Source organism: Lycorma delicatula, chromosome 4 (assembly GCF_047948215.1).
Source record: "Lycorma delicatula isolate Av1 chromosome 4, ASM4794821v1, whole genome shotgun sequence".
Classification (NCBI taxonomy): domain Eukaryota; kingdom Metazoa; phylum Arthropoda; class Insecta; order Hemiptera; family Fulgoridae; genus Lycorma; species Lycorma delicatula.
In genome coordinates this window covers 171,177,363-171,202,723 of record NC_134458.1, presented here as the reverse complement: position 1 = coordinate 171,202,723, position 25,361 = coordinate 171,177,363, and the positions used below count along the sequence as shown (strand labels likewise).

Below are 25,361 nucleotides of genomic sequence, written 5' to 3'. Positions count from 1 at the left end.
CATTTACTCCGTTTAATTAAAAATGTATTATGATATAATCATAATACAAAATTAAAATAATATAGTAAAAATCTATAGCGAAAGTTTCTTGAAATTCGTTTTGACTAGATTTTGTTTTATACGGAATAAAATATAAATCTATTGAACTGCAGTGTACATGTTAAATTAGTTTTTCCTAATGTGAACAGTAATATGACAGGTGATGTAATGTTAGTGAAATAGAAGTGGCGTTTAATAAAGCTCTCGTATCCATTATAAGATTGTAGCTCGAAGGCAACAACTATGAAAAGAGTGTCTAAAGCCTAAACTACTCGCGATGAGACCACCGGCAAGAATGTTTCGCGTCTGTAACGCAGAAGAATAAATATGACAGCATATCAACAAAAATACAGACATGCGTTTTATAAATAGATAAAATAAAAATACTTTCGTGATTTATTCTCGGTTTATTTTTAGTTATGAGTTCGTTGACACGAAATTAATAAACAAGAATTAATTCAGAAAACGTGAAGCGGTCTACCGGATTAAAAAGGGTGACATCGTCGGCTGTCGTAGCATAGAACAACGGCCGTTGGTTAAGATTGACCGAAATATTCCGAGGTCAACCATGCGAGAAAGAATAAGAACGGTGGTATGCAGCGTGCACAAAACAGACACAAGTCTACCGCGCCGCCAACCATTGACCGAAGGTCACGGCCGAGCGTATTCTCCACTCAGCCTCCACCACTAGTCCGACCGCTCCTCCTTCGCACAGCTAACACGAGTGAGGCTTCCGTCCGTTCCCGAACTGCACTGGCGGCCACTCCTCTTGTGTTTGCTTATTTGCCTACCTCCTCGTCGATGTAGCCGACAACCACTATTATAATAATAAAAATAATAATTTGTCAGTTAATGCCGTGACCTCAACAGTTATATCCTATGACTAGTATGAGACACAGATCACTCAAAAAAAAATTATAGAATTTTACACACACACACACACACTAAAGAACAACAAATATCCCATATCATACAAGTGACGACTATGGTATATTCACGTTGGCATCTCACCAAAATGACTATATTTCACAGCAGAAGACTTAGCCTACTAATGTTGAAGTGATACTCAAATACTTTTATTCCGTTTATTTCAGAGAATGGACTTTAATACTCACAGAGAAATCAACTCGAATTTATGAATCTTCATTCTCAAAAGCTTTATATGCTTCACTTAAAAATGAATCTTGAAAAGAGAAGTGTAAAGAAAATAAAATTACTGTACTATGATTTATGGATTTTTTTTCATTCTCTATCCGTATTATAATTTCCGAAATCTTTCAAGTAATATTCGAGATATTTAGAGGGTTTACCAGCAGCGTTTTACAACCCTGGGTTGTTTGTTAAGGAACTGTTGTTAAAAATATTACAACCCACCAGATACGATATATATACAACCAGATACAATATACATTTTTCCAGCAGATAAAATGTAGAGAAGTTGGTAATATTAAAATATAATTGATTTGACTTGAGCTTCAAACTGTCGACCCGTCAGGACGGCTAAGCTTAAACACTATTCTTCAGATCTGGCAAGGTCTTCATGTTAGTTCAAATCAAAAACAGATTCGTCTTACTTAAAAGTTACATACATTTAATATACTATTTCTATTTACATTTACGGTACTTAAATATTTAATATCATTAAATTTATTAAAACATTTAAGAAATTCAACATTTCTAAATAGACAAACCAAAGAATATTTGCGAGGCAGACAATGTTTCTGATAAATAAATATAGATATAAATATATTATTTAATCGTAAAATAATCAACCATGTATTACAACTATATTAATCTGATTCCGAAAAAAATTTGTAAATTTGTATATTAAATTTTTAATTTTTAAAAGCCTATTTTCCATTCATTAATGCATGTAATGGGCTTATCAGTGAGGAAACACTGGTTTTATATAGTTGTATTTTCTGTAAAATACTGATAGAAAATTAGTTTTATATTTCAGTTTCTTTGACCTCTGTGTTTAGTGGTTGTATCTCTTCCTTTCATCCGGAAGGTTCTGAGTTTGAATTTCGATCAGGCTTGAAATTTCTCATACGTTACAAAATTAATATTTCATAGATATTTTTAATTGATTCGTTAGCCTGTAGTTGCTTAAAAAAATATTATTTTTTTTTTTTTTTTACTTTCCTGGCATCATAACTATAGCTATGCTGCAAGAAGGAAAGTATGGTAATGTCAAACAATAGAGTATGGGGTTTTTGCATTTGTCGACGTTTGATGACCCAGGGTCCCCAAAAAACAAAAGGTGGGGGGGGATTAATGTTCGTACGTACTAACGTTTTACGTGTGTTGACGTGTTTGAAGCTTAATAAATTTTGACTACATAAACCGATTTTGATAAAATTTAGCACAGAAACTCGTGTACATGGGGCATTTGTTGGTAAAATTTTGAGTCAAAATTTCCAGAGGGTGGGGTAGATAATTTCTTTGGGGTCAATTTTCTTCCAATTTAGCAAACATATCCCCACTTTATGTAAACCTCAGTACATGCGTACATTTTATCCTATTTAAAAAAAATATTTTATCTAAATTCTCTCCTTCCGCAAAAATCAAAAAGCTACCTTTTTATTTATTGCATATTTTAACCAAATTTTGTTAGGTCTTTCTGAGCATAGTAGTAGTGCAAGTGGCCCAAAAAATTACTTTGGGGCAATATTAGGGGTGAGGGAGCCGAAAAAATTTTAAGATATCGATTTTTTTAAATGTTTTAACCTTTTCATGTATCATTATTATTATTTCACTATATAAAAATAAATATAACACCATTGTTTTCAGCTTTTTTCCTTGAAATTTTTGCTAAAAAAAAATCATTTTACTGGTATGGGCCGATCTGTATAAATCAAAAGTTCTTAATACTGAAGAATGGATTATCTCGTTTTTAATATGTATGGACATATTTTTTAAATACAATAAAAAAATACCACAGTCTAGTCTAGACCGGTGGAAATATTTCTGTTTTTATTTATTTATAGAGTAGACCGGTGTTTCTGGCCCAAGCAAATTAGACTACCATTTATCAAATAACTCATACGAGTTAATTTTAGCCTGCACCCCTCCAGTACTGGTCATTACATAAGTTTAATACGCGTGAATGTAAGTGTGTGTGTGTGTGTGTGTGTGTGTGTGTGTGTGTGTGTGTGTGTGTGTGTGTGTGTGTGTGTGTGTGTGTGTGTGTGTGTGTGTGTGTGTGTGTGTGTGTGTGTGTGTGTGTGTGTGTGTGTGTGTGTGTATGTGTGTGTATATATATATATATATATATATATATATTATATATATATAATATGTGTATGTGTATATATATGTGTGTGTGTGTGTGTGTGTGTTCAGTATTACTCCTTTTGAAATATGGATTATCATTACAAAGAATAAATTACAAATAAGATTAATGGTAATGTAATTTGCTGCATTCATCATTCGATGTTACGAAGAAATCTTCTATGTAGTCTATTAGGCGACTATAATCTCAGCTCAACCCGACTCGACCCACCGAAAAGTATGCCGCACCGCGCCGTATTAAATACAGGCTTTCTGTATTGGAAGGCAACCCGCATTCTTGCGGGAGGAGTATCTAGTTGGACTTGGACCTCATCTATTATTCTATTAGTTTCTAAGTTAATATATTATAGTAACTCGGGACGGAAGCTAATGGTTTTAATTTTTAAATCGTACAACCCACCTTCTATTTAAGCAACTATAATAGCATTTTGATACTCTTTTTAGTCTCTGCTTAGTTTTATTATTATTATTATACCCAGCCCCCCCTTTAATTTCTTATTAAATTAATAAATTTAATTTAATGTAATAGCAATAATCGCTTTAAAGGCACCAACATTTTCTATTAATAGAATTCAGTCCACCCACAGAACTAACTTTAAACTTTTAATGTACGAATCTAAAAATAACCTGTTTATTTACAACGCCATCCGTTTATCGTGCTGCCGGCATTGCTAAGATCAACGTCTTTTGAGTCTGCTGTCGTTATAATTACGTGAAATTTAAAACCTAATTTTAGTATTTTATCCATTTATATATACATTTAAGTCGCTATGTGTAATAAATAAAAGTCAATCTGTCCGTTAAACATCACACCTTAATGGCTCATCCATTTTTAATGAAATTTTCAGAATAATTTTGTTTTAACTCCGATTAAATTTTAGACTAAATATATATACAAAACTATATATATATTACTCCAACCAGTTTGCCGGGTCTCGGTGTGTGTATGTGTGTGTATAGGCAGATGCAATTACCGCTACCGGCTTGCCAGGCCTGACGTAGCTACAATGTAAGTGTAAATATACCGGTAAACATGTAGTCTGTAACAGAGTCAGGTCGACCACTCCTGAGACGTGTAGTTAATTGAAACCCAACCGCCAAAGAACACCGGTAACCACATTCTAGCATTCAAATTCATACAAAAGCAACTGCCTTTATACATTTTAGACTAAGTATTTCATTTTTACTAAACTGCTCTCAATTAACATCTGGCTTTAAAAGATCGACGTTCTACAACTCATCAGTACAAATTAATTGTAAACCAAACAAAACAAAAACGGCTTCAAAATATGCATTAAAGTTTGAAAAAATAATTTAATTTGTTTACTTCAATTATTTAAAATCGGCAGCATGTCAAAAAATAATAAAAACAACAAATTAGTAAAACGTTTTTATTGATAAAATATGTAAATACGTAAAAATACTCCGATTTCAAAATGTAGAAATTAAAAAAAAAATTTATATAGTACAATATTTTATTTTTTTAGTGAGTTTTTGAAATTGGTTTTACTTTCCTTTGTTCTAAGTTTATTTAATTTTATCCAAAATAAATATCTTGGCCTACAAAAAAAAACGCCTTTTTTATTTAAAAAAAAATTGATACAAGAAACTCAAAAAGCATGCTAACGAGCAATATTATATTTATCAGCAAAAGAAGATAACAGGAAACCACTTAACTACTCACTTAGTAAACTTGGTATTGGGTGTTTGTTATTCTTGAGAATGGTTACAACACTTTTGCAATCGAATGCTTCTCGTGTCAGTTAACCTAGAATTCTGGATAACATTGGTAGAGTACCTCGATTTTTTCCCAATCAGAAACAATCTGTTGTTTAATCGTCAATTTTCTCTTCCGATCCTTTTCTATTATTCCTTCTTTTTTTATTAGTGCCATAGGTACTAGATCACCCACCACTCTATTCCATATGTTGTATCATGCTGACACATTTGATTATAGTCAGCAGGAAGGCATTTCTTTATTACGGTTCCTTGTTTATTACCCCTGGTATTCTCGGAGGAATAAATACCCTCTCAGAGGTTATATAAAAAGTCATACTAACAGTCTAAGTGCCTACTGGGCAAATTTAGGCCCCATTCTTCATAGATTCTAATCGAGTGAACCGTAATCGTTTGGTTAAACCATTTATACAAACATAGAATATTCTATACATCCTGACTCTCATAGTGGAAGACATCCATCTTGTGATGATACCGGTCGCCACATCACCCCTCCGTACCTGGCCCTGATAGGCTTTACCAGAGATCGTCTTTTAGACCCTCTAAACCTGAAAATATAAGACAGTCATCAGTTTTGTCTCTGCCAGGTGCCACCAATTCAAATGCCTCGGCAGACATTTCCATCATATTTACACAGCCTATAATCGCCTTCGTATGGTCTTCCAACCGCGACCTGCTACCATAACTTACATCCCTCAACTATCAAATTAACCGATTTGCGGAAGCGCAATCCCCGTGCCTTCCTCTAACACCGACGTTTTCAAGCAAACACTCTTCCTATATCTCACTTCAGATTAATAATATCATATAATAAGCAATCATCTCATACAGTGATATAATATTATCATATAATGATTAGCATATCATTAATTGATTGAGTCTTTAAAGACCAAAATAATATCCTTATACCAACAAAACAAGTGTTGATTACAACCAATCCAAATTGCAACCAAATTTTGTCCAACAATTCAATTTAGTCAAAGTCCTCCTAATTTACTTAAAAATCAAGAAATAGATTCATTCACAAATTAAATAACCCTCTAATCTCTCTCTGGTGGTCTGGTTCGCTTTCGGAAGTGAGGTCAATGCCTACACCCTCCCACACCGCAGTTCCATCTCAGTTCTCCATACATCAATTCTCATATATCTAAGCTAACCGGGGCTCCATGCCAAAACGCCTGTCTTGTAGAAGTAAGTACCCAGGCGGGCCACCAGCCACCCGGGTTGCTATTCTCTCTATACATCTATAAAAGCATCAGATCTTTCAGCCGTCCTCCGCAGGACTAAGAATCTAAGGAAGCCAGAAACTATTTTCCATTCCCTTTTGGTTTTCCAATAACTTGCAGATCAAAACCAGAGTTGATCCTCACGAGCTCTCCAGCTACTTTGGTACGATACAAGAAGTATGTGATGATAAATTACGGTAAATAATGATAAATAAATTGGATGATAAATAATCGTTTAATTTAATTTTAAATTCCCGAGCAGAATGTTCTAAATAAATCAGAGCCACAATATCTAAAATTCGGAATAAATTATTTTTCATAGGACTAATCTCTTGTAGATTGGATGATTCTTTGATGATAAATTTTAGTGACACGTTTATTCAAATACACCGTTTTACTCAGATATACCTTTTTTATGGTTGATCTACATATAACTTAAATATTGCACTAATTTTTATTAATTTATTGATTAAGATTGAAGAAAACTTTGTGAATTAATAGCGAAGAAGGAGAGAAGATAAATTTATGTGCCGCATTCGTTAAATTTTAATGGAAATTACTGCTTGGTTAAAAGCTGTTTAAGTGTTTTAGTTAAAGTTCTTTCGATCTTCATTCCATCTCGTATAACCTCGAATAAGTAAATCGTAAATTAGTTACTCTAAGCTAAATAATTTGTTTTGTCTTCACACATTTAAATTCTTATTGTTTCCTGTATATAATAAACTGAGCAGTTTAGATTGTTTAATTTAAATGTAATCTCAAACAAAGTACCATTAACATAAAATTCTGTACGAATTCATTATCGTGTTGATGGTTTTTCTGTTTGCTATTATAATCTTAGAAATTTATTTACGTAGATTTATATTAAGAATAAAAAATAAAGGTATTAGTGAATGTGTAAAAAGATTTTGCAGAGAATTGAACCCTAGACTATCTGATTATAAATTAGCATACTAAAAAAACATTAAAAAAGATATCCAGTTTTAGATTAAAAATCTAAAATTCTTTTTACTCTTAAACAATCATCATCAGTAAAAATTAATAAGTATAATAATAATAATAATAATATGTAAATATTTATCGGGAATAAAAATAAGATTATAAATAAAGTACTAAAAATAGTTAATAAGTAAATAAATATTGCTTATTCTTATAAAAATTTAATTAAGAATACTTATCAGCTAAACTTGTAGTACCTGTTAACTATTAAAATAACGTTGAATAAAAATTACCAATGAAAATAGTATATAGTGATGTATAAAACTAGTAATGTAGTGATTTCAGTTTTAAATAACGATAGAAGGACAAATATGTCACAGCATTTTAGAATTGTTTTTTGATGAAAGTTTTCTATAATAAAAAAATTAAACGATTATCCCCTCCACATAAATTTTGTTTAAGGGAGAGGATATTTCTTTAGTTGGTTTATGATTCTTACCATTTTAATTTTTATTAGGATTAATTTTAATCTTATTCAATCGTATATTAATTAGTATCGGATAATCTGAATCGGAAATTTCAATTGTTTATGCTGATTTTACTCTTTCGACTGGGTTTGCCTAAAACAATATTTTTATCATTTTTAATGAGATGTTATTTTTAATTGTTCATTTTTATTTAATAAATAGAATTGTACATATATACATTATATATTACATATGTCATGGTTCCTAAGTTTTATTTTTTATTTAATATTTATTATTTAATTTTTATACGTATATTAATTAGTTAATATCTACTGATTATTGTTGTGTAAGAAATGAGATAGCCATTTAATTTTTAATATAAAATATTTCTTTTATAGATAATTTTTAAGTTTATAAACGATTTTATTAATTTTTTAATTTAATTTAATTTAAAAATCTATTACTCAGTTTTGTAATGAAATATTTGCAGAACGTTTTTAATAGTGTATTAGATCATCTCTGAAATTTATCTTTAACTGATTTCCATAGCAATCCACAGCAAAAAAAAAAAAAAAAAAATATTAACATCGTTATAGTAATTAGTCAAGGGAAAACTTCAGTGAAAGTCTAACAAATTCTACTTCATCATGTAAAACATATAATAAAGCCTGACGTCGAAGCGAAGGATTTCATCAGTGATGACTCAAAACAGAAGTTTCATTTGTAATTCATTTTAAATCTTTCCTTTTCCTTAATTAATTAATGTTCAATATCAGATATTAATAAAGATACAAAAATATTTTATTTTTAACATAAATCGACTTTGAGAACTTCTTATATCAACTTATTTTTTATAATAAGCTGAGATAAAAATTTTATTTTATTTATTTTTTATTTTAACTTAGATAAAAATTATTACAAAAGAAATAAATCATATATAAACAGAAAAATAATTAATAGAAATGATATAAATTTTTGAAGGATTTATTTTTATTCTTTCTTCGACAATTAAAAAGCCTATGCCTAATTACAACTAACTTAGCCTCGTTTTAATGATGAGAAATGAGTATCACTGCTTGTGCAAATTCCAAGATCGATTGGTATTCGAACGAACCCAGAACATTTCAGATAAAAACCAGAGACGCTAACACTCTGCCACGAAAATTTACCGACCTTCTTGTAAATATCCCTTGCTCTCCAGAATAAGGAAGTAGAATAAAATTTTTAAATAGTTAAATTGTTTTAAAAATTTAATTTATTAAAATCTATGATGATGATGATGACAATAATAATGAAATGTAATTTAAAGTTTAGAAAAATAAAAAAACCAAATATGAATAAACAACTCAACTTTTAAAATGTATGAGAAAATGTACTTTCTGATAATTTTTTTCGGATATTTGATTGACTTCTTTTTCGGTATTGTGTTTTAAAAGTACGTAAATATATCGCACTTAAACGACTGGACGTTTTATAAATTCCCAGGTAGTTTACAATTCCCCGGTTTTGGTTCACTGGCTAAGCCGATCCCACCAGTTAGCACATATACCAGGGAAATGTACAAATAAAAGTCGCATGACTTTGAAAAAAGATCTGAAAATCTGGATCTGTGGATGAGTAAGGGTTTTCCTGTAAGAAGCTCAATCCTGTTGTTTAGTGGCTCTGATATGGACTGATTTAATTGGTTACGGTGTATACTTAAGTTAGTTCACAAAAAATCATTGTAAGTTGATGTTTCCATCCTGGGGATACTTAATCTAATAATCCCTATGTTAATCGCAGGTGAGCATGGATAATCAATGGTTGAAGGGGATCCAGTTAAAGATTTCTCTCTCTCTCTCTCTCTCTCTCTCTCTCTCTCTCTCTCTCTCTCTGTGTGTGTGTGTGTGTGTGTGTGTGTGTGTGTGTGTGTGTGTGTGTGTGTGCGCGCCGTTCTGTAAATAGAACACTTTTCCCTTACCCTTGATCTTCCATGCTCAATCTGTTCAGTGAGTTTTGGCTAGACGCCCACTAGATCTGTACTAACAATGTAAAAATCTGTTTCAGTTACTGCATCCTTTGTGATTGTGTTGTTTAGTGAGAATCCGTCAACCTATAAATCTAAATACTATTTTTCTTATCCGGTGGAAATACAAAAAAATAACATTTTTTATAATACGGTTACCTCCTGTAATAAAGTGGTTCATAATAACATGAAAGATAATGAAAATATAAATGAATGAGTAATTTAAACATTAATTTATCTATAAAAAAAATTTGCTCTCTTAGATTATATCTCTTTCTTTATATACTTGGAAAATATTTTTTCGATAAAGAATGAAATATGATTCCCATTAAATTTTTTGCTCGCAATATTATTTAATTATTATTAGAAAAAGGTAGGGTAGGCCTACCGCAAAAATGTTACAAGGTTTATGTTTCATTACACATGATTTTTTTTAATGTTTTTGCCACTTGTAACTAAATAAAGTTCATGAATTTAGCGTACTAACAACAAAAACGTTTACAACGAAAAGCTTCAAAATCCTGAACAGCTGTTTCTAGAGTTGTGATTTTTTAATTCGGCTCTAATCCTAATGTTTTTTTTTCTTTTTTGTCCCCAAAATACAAATATAATTTTAAATTATATTTTTCAAAAAATTACAACAGTAATGAAAATCAATAATAAAAAGAATTGCAAATATTAGCTTTATTTTTTCAACACAAAAAAGGAAATTCTCCAAAAAAATAAAGCAAGCAAATGCAGTTCGCTACTTTGTTGCATTTTGCCAAGAAGCACTCCATTCAAAATAAAAATGTGAGCACATACAGCAAACAAAAATTTTATCAGCTGAATGAGTTGTTTTTGAATAAATCGCATTTCAACGCTTCTTTTTGAACGATTTGGAAACCTCGCTTCATCTGTATAAATAAAAATGTAAATGTTCGTTTGTTCAAAATCTTAAATCTCCGAAAGTTCTTCATCGATTGCTTTGAAATTTTGTCACGACGTTTCATTCTAATACGCGCGTGTTTTTATAAATAGTATAGCGCGTGTATAAATAGTAGGTTCATCCTACTATTTATATACCTAAGATATCATACTTGTGACAGATAAAAACATGCTTTTTTTAAAAAAAAACAGCGCTATCTGTTGGATGTAAAAGCAACGCATACTATACTAAATATTTTACGATTCCATTTCAGTGTTTCCGATATGTGTGTCCGCTATAGACTAAAAAATTACTGGGCCGATTTACCACGAGGAAAAGGGAGAAGGGAAAAATAGAAAAAAGAAAAAAGGGGACAACGGGGAAAAGGAAACGAGGAAAAAGAAAATTAAAGGGGGAAGAGGAAGGGGAACGGGAACATAAGGGAACGAGAAACGGGGAAGGAAAGGGAAAGGGAAGGAAATTGGGGAAATGTGGAAAAGGAAGGGTAACATTTGGGAAAAGGGAATATGGTAAAAATGAAAACGGGAAAAATAAAACGAGAAAAGTAAAATGGGGAAAAGGAGAAAGGATAAAAGGGAAAGGTTAAATTTTTTGAAGTTCCGTAATGTTCATTTTGTTAATATTTTATCAAACTTTCAGTTGTGTTCATCTATATATATACTCAAATCTAGCAATAGCGAACCATTGCCGGGTCTGCTAGTTCAAAATAAAAATCTGATGTGGACACTACATGACTTCCTGATACGGCTATTAAATTACATATACATATCTTTTGCTGCACTTCATTTAAACTTACTTCATTTGAAAGTAAGATACGATCCTCAAATTCTTTAAAGTGGACAGTTACACAATTTCTAAAATATTAGTTTTTATAAATATCAAATTTTATACAATTATTAATTCAACAATCTTACATGAAATATTAGGATTGAGTAAAAGTCACTTTATTACTCGTATTACTAGATCGTATTATTCGTATCTTTGTGAGTTGATTAACAAACGTTTCAGATTTCTGATGTGTTGTATAAATAAAAGTAAATAATAATTAAACTATTCCGTTTAGTAAACTCCTGTATACTGGTTACAAATGTTAATTTCGATCTTACGGTGTAAAATATTGAGTTTTTATTATTGGATTATTTGGTGAATCAAAATTGCAAAAGAAACAATCAAACAGGAAAGAGAAAGATAACATGAAGAAATATATCTCAAAAAAATGACAAGAAGATGAATATGAAGAGGAAGAATATGTTAAGAACAAGAAAAGAATAAAAAAATTAAGAGATGATAACCATAATGAGGAAGAAAATGTTAAAACTAAAGAAAGAATAAAAAGATTAAGACAAGATGATAAATATAAAGACAAGGAAAATATTACGACCAAGGAAAGAATAAAAAGATTAAGAGAGGATGATGAATATAAAGAGATAGAAAAAACAAATAAACGAAATGATGATCATCTCCGACTTAGGCAGAATATTATCCGACAATATCAGAAGAGTAATGAACTAAAAAGATAACATTTTGCAATTTATTAAAGATCGGGCATGCATGACTCAGTGTATATGTTATTCTTGTGAGGGTCTATTTTTCAGTCAGTCACGTTAACTTTAATGTAGATAAAATTAAACAGAAATTCCAGAATAATTAAATAAAATTAAACTAGAAAATCCAAAAATAATACGATAGTAAATTATAATTTTCAATTAATATTAAATAATCAGATGTTTCACCAAATCTATTACATATACACATATGTAATGCCTATTAAATTACATTTAAACATTTTTAAAAGTACATAAAATTTTATTTCACTAACTACTGATTTTACTGATTTTTTCTTTTTTTTGTTATTGAATTATTTATTGTAGAAATGTTTTTACAATCACGGGTTAATAATTATTAATAAATCAATATATTAAAATTAAAAAAAAAGTTAAAAAAAAAGGGGATGAATGCTAATTAGAACCGATGTGTCTTCCCTTGTAAGATCCAAATACTTCATTAATTAAAATTTTATTTGGGTGTAATTCTGGAACCAAGAAAATAAGTACCAGTTATGATATATCGTTAAAAGCTCTTAATGAGGGCTGATAACTGCAGTTAAGGAAAATTCCAAAATCCAAAAACATTTCGACTGGACTAAACTTTTTTAGTCCAGTCGATTACAATCAAAAGGGGAGGTGCACAATTAGATGATAAAACAGTGCTAAATCTAAAATTTCAACATTATACGGCTAATCGTTTTTGAGTAATGCGAGATACGTACATACATACATACATACGTACGTACGTACAGACGTCACGCCGAAACTGGTCAAAATGGATTCAGGGATGAACAAAATGGATATTTCCGTTGAAATAAGAAAACCTAAATTTTTCGTGACCGCAATACTTTCTTTACTTTGTACAAGGAAGTAAAAATGTGAGCACATACAGCAAACAAACCAACGCACCATGCTTCTTCATCTGGTTGATTATTGAAATTTTAATAGCCTGCCAGACTAGTCTAGTGGTTAAGGCAAATCACAGTTGTTCAACAACTGATTTTCAAAATCGAAAGTTCTTACTTCAAATCCTAGTAAAAGTTATTTGGTTTTATATGAATTTGAATACTAAATAATGCATTCCGGTGTACTTCATTGTTGGTGATCAATTAACCACACGTCTCAGAAATAGTCTGCCTGAGTCTGTACAAGATTACACCTAATTTAAATGACATACGTGACATCCTCATCTCGTTGGGTAATGGGGCGGGGGGGTTGCTTATTATTAACTAGTTCAACAGATTGCAACGTACACATTAGGAAAATAAATTTACAAAGATAAAAATAATTTTTAATGTTTCTGGTGAACGAAAAAGTAGTGATATGTAATCGATCAGTGAGATCGGTTCATCGATGTTATTACATTATAATTTGTCATCCGTCGAGTAGATTAGAGAGGAATGTACTTTTTTAAGAAATCTTTAAAAATAATAATATAAATATCCATTTTTCTGTGAAAAGTAAGAGTCCACATTTGTTACATCATCACAATAATCTACGAAGATGTTATTAACCTCTGATGTACTCCGTACTACAACACGTTTCCAAAACGATATTATCCGCATATCTATGTAATCCGCTCGATAATAGAATATTATATTCTGATGACGTAGATAATAATATAAGCTATTACTATGTAAAGATAAAATAGAAAACGAGCTGTTCTGTGGAAAAGAAGGGGGAATTGGAGGTCCGCCCTCACCCCGCCCCATCAACGATGTCCATCGTAGTCGATGGTTCACATTTTTCACGCATATTTCAATTATGTGTACCGTCCGATGTGTGGATAATCGGAATCGATAGTTCGAACACGAAGAACATCGATCCATCAAAGTTGATGGCCGGTGTTTAGCCGTGGCTGTAGCCGCAATCGGTGCAGTGCAATGCTCCTCCGATAATCTTCTGCGCTTCTCCACGTGTGTGTTCCCTCCGCTCTGCATCTACCTCGCACATCGCGTTTCAGCCCATTGTTATTGTTATTATTTTTTATTTATTTTTTTTTTGTAGTAATTCTGAGAATAGTACACCTCGCTCAGTTGAATGCTTAAGAAAAAATAAAAACTATTAAAGAAAAATATATGTCTCATTGTTTCAGTAAATGATTTTAAAAAGTCCCTCTCTTTTTTGGATCAGACTAAATGGCATTGATTAAAAATAATCATCGAATTATATCAACGGCCAGAATGATATACATAATAATTTTGTTACACCGTTTAAAATCCGTTTTATTTTATTTTTTTATTCAAATTACGGGGTGCCCTTTCGGCTACATGTAATATAGTTATGAAACAAATTATGAGAAAATTGAATTATGTACCTAACCTGTAGTACAAACTATGAATTAAAACTGCTGTTATTTATTTTAGCTAACCAAATACTCTTTGAGGTAAGAGTATCTGCCAAACGTTTCTTTAAGAGGTTCTGTTAAGCAGTTGTTTAAACGTTGCTATAGACAGCTTTTGAAATTAACTGTTAAGAACAAAAAAAGATCATCATTTTCGTTAGGATTTCGTAGCCCAAAGGTTTTTAGGTACATCAATTTTTTTTTTTTTTGATTTACGTTGAAATGATGAGTTACAATCCCACCTTTTCATTTAAAATTTTTGGGTTTCTCTCTCACGACTGGTTGGTGTATGATGATCTCATACGGAAAAATTAATCGTTTCTAGATGGAACATTTACTAAATCTAATTTCTCTATGTTTAACTGTTGAAAAGTTATTTGAAGGGTTCTCATACTTTATTAATGTTACATATAAAACACATGTTTATGTTATTAATGTGGTATAAAGATATATCTATGCTAAATAATATTAAAATAAATTTAAAAACCGCTCAGAAGGTTAAAAAAAGTTATTTTAAACTACATAGTAATTTCGATCGTTAAATAAATATCATCAATATAAATACTGACAATTTTTATACATAAAGAATAAATAAATATTTAATAAAAATAAAAGAAAGAAATAATAACTAAATAAATAATGTTTAAAAAACGTTAAAAATTGAGTACATGTTATTGTATTTATAAAATTAAAATATTATTTTTTACTAAAAATTATTAAGTATCGTTTCATATATTTTCCGTCGAAAGCGTAAAGATAGTTTTAAAACAGTAAAAAAACTGAAATATCTAATCACAACTAAACGTATGTTAGATACATATTCATTTTCTGGATAAGAAATTTATTTTAACGCAACAAACAAAGAAGTTTCATTTGAAGTAGCATGTATTAATATGACGTAATAAGTACAGTACAATATGTAAAAATTTTATTAGGTAATATTTTTCTTCGTGATCTGTGATAAATACTTTAACAGAGTATTCGCGAATTCATATAAATATTGCATTTCTTATAAACAAGAAGAATCTATTAAAGAGGCTTGTTTTTTAAAGAAAGGTCCATTTTGAATTTCCCGCCTGGATACGCGATGTAAACATATGGTGCTTGCGTAGCTCAGTTATTTCAATCAATAGTCAGCTGTTAGCAACAATAGTTTAATCATCTTGTTGTTAGTCTTTTATATTCATCCATTTATAATGAGTGCTACAATTCGTGATCGCGCCAAACGTGACACTCGTACGATGAATAATCCGATTTTTGATAGCAAAAAACAATTCTGCGGCTGAAATTCACTGGCAAATTTGTAACATTTACGGACTGACTATTATGAGTGATGCTACTCATAACGAGAATATTATGAGTGATGCTAAAATAAGATAGTAATGTTGTTCATTTCGAGAAAGGCGAACGAGCGAGTTCATAATGAACATAGCGTCCGCTCGCGGTGACAATAATTGATAAACAAATAAGAGAAAATTGCTGTTTCACAATTGTATTTGATGCTTCACGATTTTTTATTTATAAAGCTTTGAGCTAAAAAAACGTGTGTGCAAGATAGATACCGAAGATGTTAACCGACATTCGCAAGGAAAAACATCTTGCTGCAGCGCATGAATTTTTGAGACTTTACGAAAATGAAGGTGATGAATTGTTTAATCGCTGTTATCGGAGATGAAACCTGGACTTCTTATTCGAATTTCTAGATAAAGGATCAATCGATTTTATTGCGGCATTCATCATCTTCTAGACCGAAGAGGTTCTAACAAGTACGTTCGGTAAAGAAGCTTATGGCAACTGTTTTTTGGACAAAAAGAGTGTTTTGCTTGTCGAATTTAATTATAGCGCAACTGCTGTGACTTTCTATACGTATTGTGAAACATTAAAAACGTTTAGAAGAATTTATAGAAGAGCTATATAAAACAAACGTCGTGGGATGCTATCTCGCAGGATTTTATTTCTTCATGATAACGATCGACCACACACGCCGAATCAAACATTGAGGCATTTGGAAAAATTTTGTTGGAAAATCTTCAATCACCCACCCTGCAGCCCTAACTTAGCACCTAGCGATTTTTTTTTTTTTCACCTTAAACAGTAGCTTGCATCACAAAAGGTTATCAATAACGACGAATTGAAAAATGGCGCCTACTACATGGATTAAGTCACTGGTGGCGGAATTTCTTGAGGATGGAATGAAGCAGCTGGTGAAACGCTATTGGAAATGTGTAAATACGAGGTCATCTATGTAGAAAAGTAAAAATGAATGCAGTTTTTAGGCGTAAGTAATAAATTCTATTCATATTTTTTAGTTTTGTTTTTATTTCAAAACAGACCCTACTTTAAAAATATGTCTAGTTACGAAAATGTATTCGATGCGATCTCCATTTCATATTTTGGGAAAAATATTTTATTTTAATTAAGCATTGTGAATATTAAAATCAATAGAGATTTATTACCAATGGTCAACCCTTCTCGTCCACCATTTACTTCCTGTATGTTATTACCATTTTTAAATTTTATTATTTAAAAAAATTTATTAATTTTAATTTATTAAAAGAATTATTCAAAATTGAATAAACTAAGATTTTTTCCTCCATCCATGTAGACCTAAATTTAGAAAAATTAGATAGGTTTACTTATCCTTGTGTTTATATTTATAGATGTACAATCCTTGCTAGAAAGAATGGTCAATCATTGTTAAACAAAAAAGCTGACAACACAGTTGTAGGACTTTCCCGTCACGCGGCTAAAGTCACGTTCCTGGAAAGTCCTACAATTGTGGGTTATTTCTGATGCATACACACTCAACTTAATTAAAAATATTTATCATAAATATAATACATTTATTTTTATTTATTTATTTTTATTTAAATATAATGCATTTTCGTTTATTTAATTCAGTAATATTAACTAAAGCGCGCGCGCATACCGTATTTAATTCGCGCGAGTGTGGCGATACTAGCGACGACGGACGGCACTAACTAAACTAATGTAATTTCACAACTTGCATAGAACAGATTTCGCTTGTACGGTCGACAGATCGGTGTAGCCGTAAGGCTTAACACACCAGGTACCGAGTCGACCGGACGATTGAATTCGAAACCCAGCCAGACCGATTTACTTTTTTTTAATTTTAATATTATTAATTTATTTAATTCTACCGCTCGCTCACCTGTGACGTCACAACATAACAGACGAATACAACAGCTGTATGTTAGTGCTACCAACCTTTGAAATATTAATTAAATTAAATTAAATAAATAATTAATATTTAAAGTGTAAAAAATAATTTGGTCGGTAACCCTGTGGAATTTTTAATTTCCTGATCCAAGAGGACGAAGGAAAGGGGAATTTCCCACAGAGAAAAATGGAAATTCCAAGATGGCGGACTGCGGCACTAGCGCTCCTTGTAATGACAAGGGATACTATTGACGCAGTATGCCCACTTAGCCACTAGTTAGAGCATTTTTATGGTGGGGGTGCGATTCCGCAAATTTTTTTTCAAATATTGTCATTTTTTAATCGTTAACAAATACGCTTAAGAAAAATATGACCTTAATTAGGCGAAATCTCGAGATACTGAGAGTGACCTTGCTCTACAGCCTCACCCCCTTGACGTTTTAAGTTGAAAATTTAATGCCATCTATGCCCCATATATAAAAGTCAGTTATATAGAAGTCAGTTCTGACCAAGTTTGGTCAAAATCGGTCCATAATTATGGAGATATAAGGTGATTTAGAGGCCAATACCGAATACACACACGTACATACCAACATTAACATCCGGGAAATTTCCATCCGGTTTTTTAGGTTCCTTAGGTGTCAAAACGTCAAGATCCGGTGAAAACCGCATATGCCCAAATTAGACCGATTACAATACTTTCCCTTCTAGAGCTATAGCTCTGCTTTAGCGCTATCTAGACGGAAAAGTAATAACAATATCCACCTTTGCCAAACCAAACAACGGAACTGTTTTCATATAACTCAACAAAATACTTCGGCTTGCGAGAAAAGTCTTATGCTTCCGTTGTCATTATTAATGATTTGCCGAACCATTTGAAAAATCTTCCCACTAATTTAGTAAAATACAATTAAAAGATTTTCTTTTGTAAAAATATTTTTTCTGTCAATATCTTTTTATAATTCAAAAAAATCTATTTTTTCTGCATCCCGTTTAACGTGTACATAAATATATATTCAAAATCATTTTCAGTAGCGCCTTCTGAACTGTGAATTATTTTGTAGTATTTTTACTTTCTCATCTAGGTAGTGCTATAGCAGAGCTATAGCTTTCGAAGGGAAAAATTGTAATCGGTCCAGTTTGGACATCTGTGGTTTTCACCGGATCTTGACGTTTTGACACCTAACACCCAAAAAACCGGATGGAAATTTTTTTTACTTTTAAGATATTTACATTAACATTATTTCATGTGTTTGTATTTAAATAATTAATTTGGAATTTAAACCACCCATTTTTTATCCTAATTTATTTTTTATTTATATTATATTGACGAGTGATCTATATAATTTATTTCTGTGTTCCGATCAGAATAGAGATTTATTTTTTTATTCATTATTTCTCATAAGATGGATTATTTCCATTTTTACCTCCAAAGAAGAACTGTAAGAAAATATCTATAAAAGTTTTCATTTTTTCTATTACATTAAACATAATCTACGTTATTTTGCTTGTAATCTTATTAAAAACTACTTCAATCTTGATTTTAGACTACCGGATCAATTCATTAAAAAATATTTTTTGAACCTTTTAAGTCGCCCCGCTATTTTTGAAAATTGTAAATGAGTGGATACGGTATTACCTTAAAAAAAATAATAATTTTAACGACAAAATAAAAATAAACCGAAAAATAGTTGAACGCCAAGTGCATATTTCATTCACATCGTTCTGTTAGCTAACTACGTGTACCAAAGTTACAATGAAATGATTGCGTAAAAGTGCCACTATTTTTTTTTCTTTTAACTTCTTAATTCTATCTACACACTACTTTATACATAATTTCGGTTAAAAAAATAAATAAATAAAGATAAAAAGTAAACAAAGTTAGCAGTTTATTTAACACTTTTACCAAACTCACTAATGGATATAGAGGCACGTCCGTTGTAAAACTACGCGATGTAATGCACAGTTTGTTTTAGCGTGTATGTTTTAAGTGAGAGTAAAAGAAAAAAAAACATGTTCTTTTGGTATGATGTAACAACTTTATTAACACTTCTATGCTTTTGTTTACAAGTATTCTTATTGCGTTTCACAATTAACGCTTTTTTAATATTGTTACCATTAGTGATTTATTCCAAAGATCTATATGTTCTGGTCTATTTGCGTACTGTATTACTTCTTATTTAATTCATTGTCTTTCTTAATACAATGAAAGCTATTACCAGAGAACCTTGAATTTTTCTTTTTAAATCGTTCGTTGATGAGAAATGTACGCTAAAGCATCGTATACTTTTAATTACGAGCAATAAAACAGGTACACTGTACAATTAAATGAAAAATATACATCATATTCTAAAATAATTTAACATCATTATGTGCATAGTCGATTCATAAATCAATGAAATGATATTTAGTGTTCAACATTCGTTTACCTCACCGACGTAAATGTCATAAAAATTTAATAAATGGATTGTAATGAAGTTTGTACTTTTTTATGATAAAATATTTTCTTGTTCGCTATAAAAATTGTGATATAGAAAATGTTTTCCAACATATTCATAGATTAAAAAATTCAGTATAGCTTCTTAATTTTTTAAAGAAATATGATCTGAAGAAATTTCACAGCAAACTGTCACTTTTTATTATGAAGAGACTTTTGATAAAAGATTAATGGATTCTCTGTACCTTGGCAGTATGAATTTTGTTTGTTAATGAAGTCGCTGAGATTTAGTTTGACATCCATAATTTATTGAAAAAATCTGGAACAGCATTATTTAATATGATAAAAATCTGTTCTAAGCGCTGCTAAAAGTTTTCATCAGAAAAATGTTATACGGGTACCTTCAGATGTACAAGATTTTCTTTTAAGATGCGCTGTTACAACAACTACAATTTTATCTTGAACTGAGAACAGTAACTTTGTGTTGATTTTCTGCTGCGTGAACACTTTTCACTACACGCTGGATGTTTTTAGCTGGTCTCTACTACTACTTAATGGTCTGCTTTGTTTTCCAGCATCTTTCATTGACCCAATAAGTTCAGATTTAACCATTAATTATCAAACAATAGATTTAGAAGGAAGATTTCTTATATTAAAAATATTTATTGAAGCGAAGCTTTTTAACGCATGCTTCGAGATAGGGAATCAACTGAGAAAAAAAAAACGAGCGTCACGAAAAAGCGTCACGCTCTAGCTGATGACACAGTTCATTCAAGAATCGTGTTCATAAGATGATACTGTTACTCTTTTGTGAATGTTTTTTGATTGCGCTCATATTTAAATATTTCAATTGGATTTAACCGTTGACAGATAGGATTTCATTGTTAGTTCATATTTCTTATTAATAAAAAATGTTATCGTTTGCTTATATTGCTTATACTTTATTTTGCACCATTAATAATTCATATAATATTGCATGAGAAGCTTCGCTTCCGTAGTGTGTCCACGCACACACTCATTTTAATTTTTTATAGATTAAGTTTGTCAGTCTATATGGCGGACTGGTAGCTTCTCAGCTTTTCATCCAACGAGTAGGACCCAGATTTTTTTCATATACTACAAAATCTTTCATACCATACTGCAACACACAAGCTTTGAACTTATATAGTAAATTAATTATCAACCAATAAGAAAAGAAAAAACTGATATGGTCACCACATGACTTCCTTGTACGCCTATTAAATTACATACACACATTTTTAAAAGTATATAAAATTTTATTTCATTAATATCTTCTAATATTTTTTCATATTTGTTTTTTTTTTTTTATTGTTATTGAATTATTATTTATCGTAAATTATTTTTACAATCAGAGGTTAATAATTATTAATAAATCAATATATCTAAATTAAAAAAAAAAAGGAAATGAAGTCTGATTCGAATCGATGTGCCTTCCCCTTGTAAGATCCAAATATTTCATTAATTAAAATTTTATTTGGCTATAACTCTGGAACCAATGAAAATAAGTATTACTTATGATATATCTTTAAAAAGCTCTCAGTGAGGGCTTATTACTGCAGTTAAGAAAAAGTACAAAATCCAATTTTGGGGGGAGTTTGGGCTTTTTTGGACACTTTTGGTTCAGTCGATTGTAATCGAAAGGGGAGGTGCACAACTAGATGTTACAACAGTCCTAAATCTAAAATTTCATCATCCTACGGCTAATCGTTTTTGAGTTATGAGAGATACATACAGACATCACGCCGAAACTAGTCAAAATGGATTCAGGGATGGTCAATATGTATATTTCCGTTGAAATCTGAAAACCGAAATTTTTCGCGATCTCAATACTTCCTTTACTTCGTACAAGGAAGTAAAAAATGGTAATGCTCCCTCCATTATCCAATTAATTCAATACAGTTTTAATCATTTCTTAATGAATTGTTATCTTAATTTTCAAATCTTAAAAAATTGTTAATTCTGAAAAATTCATAATTTGTTTTTTACTCTGAAATAAATCAAAAGAAAGAAATGTACAAATTATTTAGTGAAAAAATGTATTCCAATTTAAAAAGATAAAGGAATGTTTATGCCACTTTGTATTTAATACCTTTTCTAACAAGTTTCATTAATTTTTCTTATTTATTTTTTAACTGGATTTTTCTTATATTGATTAAAACATGTTATTTAGTATATCTTTTACATAATAATTATTGTGTTAACAATTTCAATATGATTATGGAGAACAGTACTAATGATTTTTTTTTTTTTTAGCACCGTTATCTGATGATCTGGAGACATCACATCAATCTCAGCTGTCTGATTATTATGGAGCTTGTAAGTATTATCATTTTTATATAATACTAGCTTAAATAACTGACATTGTTCAGCTGTATATTTTCTTCCACTACTTTTTTACAAAAATTGCCATAACTTTCCACAACAAATATAAATCTCCTTTGCATTACTTGTTCTATGTAACCTTTGAAATCTACCCTGTTTATTACCCTACAATAGTATGGTTTGAATGAAGACACAAGTAGTTCGAAGAAAGAATATGTATTTTAAACTTTCAAACACTACACAGTACAATCACTAACGCAACTACACAAATATGTATTTAATTTAATTTTTAATTTGATTTAATCTTAACTAAATTCTCCTAAGTTTGGTTGAAATTGGTCCTGCGGTTTAGGAGCAGATGAGGAACAAACATCCATACATATTTACCCACATCATACATACATATAATGATTTTTATTTATAAGTTTTATTTGAATGTTTTATTATATTTAAAGGTTCTTATCCCTCACCCCTACTCCAGCAGTTGTGGTAGGGATGGGTAACATCCACAGTATTTTTACTAAGTTAGTAAGTAATAATTTTCCTAAGTTTGATTGAAATCAGTCCTGTAGTTTAGGAGGAGATCTGAAACAAACATGCATACATACAATGACATATATTTATAATTTATATTCAAATTTAATTTAGTAACTAACTTTATATAATAATATTTCTTTTGATGATGCATATCCCTAGTATTTTATTGGCCATATTGAATGATTATTAAGTTAACAAAAATAATCATTTTACTGCCATATTTTTAAAAAGATATCAAATTATTGTTTTTTTTTTTTTTTTTTGTTTTTTTTTAACAAAAAGAATTTGATTAGAAATGATTAGTTCAGTGCTAGATGTATACATCTAAATTGTGGATATATCTGTTTTGTTTCCATATATTATTATGGGCCTGACAGATTAATTATTCTGACAAAGAAAAATAATTTTTTTTACGTTCTAGATGGTTTAAATTTTAAAAGTAGGTTTATTTTTAATAATAGAAAAATCATGGTAACTGAAAATGATGAATTCTCAAAACTCATTAAAATTAAGTTTTTAAAAAATCAGTTAAGATGTACGATGTACCATTACAATCAGGTAAAAACTAGTAATTCAAAAAATTTCTTATCAAATATTATTCTGCTCAATAGTGGAACTGTTGGTAATGGTGTAATAGAAACAAGAGTGTCTTTAGAATAATAATAAGCAGTATTGTACATACTGACTTTTCCTTACGTTAATCTTAGAAATTCTTAATAATGGAGGAGATACAAGTAATCAGATGACTTTTCCCCACAATACAAGTAAAACAAAAGAAACTATTATAATTACTATTTGTATAGTATAAATAATACTCAAATGAGAACAAAGTACCATTATGATTCTTGTACTATAAAAATAAATTATATTTTTATCTTATCAGACAAAGAATGTAAGAAGTATATTATACACGTTTTTTTTTTACTGTTTATTGAATTTTAAAAAGACTAGGAATCCCAGATTTATCAGCTTGACTTTTTTGTGTAATCCTGGGAAAAAATCAGAGTCCCTGGATAAACAAAAGGCAGAGTTGTCACCCCACTGAGTTACAATAAAGAAGTAGCTCTCTTGCCAATTACTAGAAGATTCTAGCATGTTACCACAGATGTAATCAGAGCTGGCACAATCCCATGGCACTTATCCAAAGAAGAAGGGTTGAAGGGAAAAAAAAGAAATAGTGTTGTAGCTTCATTGTAGAGGAATGGATGATCAAACTGCAACTATTTGTGATTAATAGGACATGGTAGTTTTACTGTTTTGTATAGAGACATTTTGTCATGGTACATAATTTTACTCACTTTTTTAAAATTTATTAAGGGTTTAAATTAAACACAATGATTAAAATATTAATACTGGTTAAATATAACAGCATTAATTTACCTGTTATTTAACACTGTTGTTTAAAAATTATGCATTTTTTTGATAATTTTTTTTCAAGTTTTTGATAATCATGGAAAACATTCATTACCGCAAAACTAAACTTATGATAAGGTTGTTAGAAATAACTACAAGACAGATGTTAACATTAAATAAAAACATGGCATTCTGTGTCATAGTGTTCAATGTGATTTTCATACGCTTGACAGTTAGTTGCCACAATGATATAACAGTGTATACTGAACAACTCTGCAGTGTGAGGTGCCATGATTTTATATATTAACAACACTGTGTTATTTGTTGTTAAACATCTAACTACCTTATCATGAGTGACAATATTTTAATGTTTTTTTTAACAGTCCTGATGATGAAGCTATGTCTTTGAAACATCCTTTTAAACTGTAATAACAATAATGTCATAAGGCAGAAATGCAAATACAAGTAAATTTGCAAATAATTATTTTCTAATCATTGTATTCATTCATGACTAGGAGAAAAAATAAATAAAAATAAATTATATTTTTTATTACTGTGATTAATTATATTTTAATAAGACAGCGTACTACTGTAAGACTGTAAAAAGTTCATCTCTATACAGTCTGATGTACATATCAGTGGATATCATCCTGAAATTCTTTTCTATTTAAAAAATTAATAAAGTTAGGAATAAAGCAAGATAAAATACCAAAAACCAAAATAACATTTAATAAGCTGTTTAACTAGATCACTGAATTTAAATAACATTGAATATAGTTTCCTTGGATCCTTTTATTGGCAATTATAAGTAGCTAAGATCAAAATAAAATAAAAAATAATAATCATAATTCTACCTCAATCTTTATTTTTTCTGATAGTTTATATGACTATTTTCAATACAAAAATTAATCAATCGTAGTCATGTATTATGTCTGTATCCCTTTTCTAAACCATTTTTTGGTGATTGGGGTTACTCAGTTACTGC

The 25,361-nt window shown here is 30.2% G+C and overlaps 1 protein-coding gene across 1 annotated transcript in view; it reads left to right on the top strand.

Moving 5' to 3' along the window:
* Positions 1 to 25,361, top strand: part of tnc (tenectin) — a 197,252-nt gene that overhangs the window by 146,635 nt on the left and 25,256 nt on the right. The window contains exon 3 of the mRNA XM_075364703.1: positions 22,418 to 22,480. Within this exon, the coding sequence (XP_075220818.1) occupies positions 22,418 to 22,480 (63 nt within the window). The remainder of the gene's footprint in view (positions 1 to 22,417; positions 22,481 to 25,361) is intronic.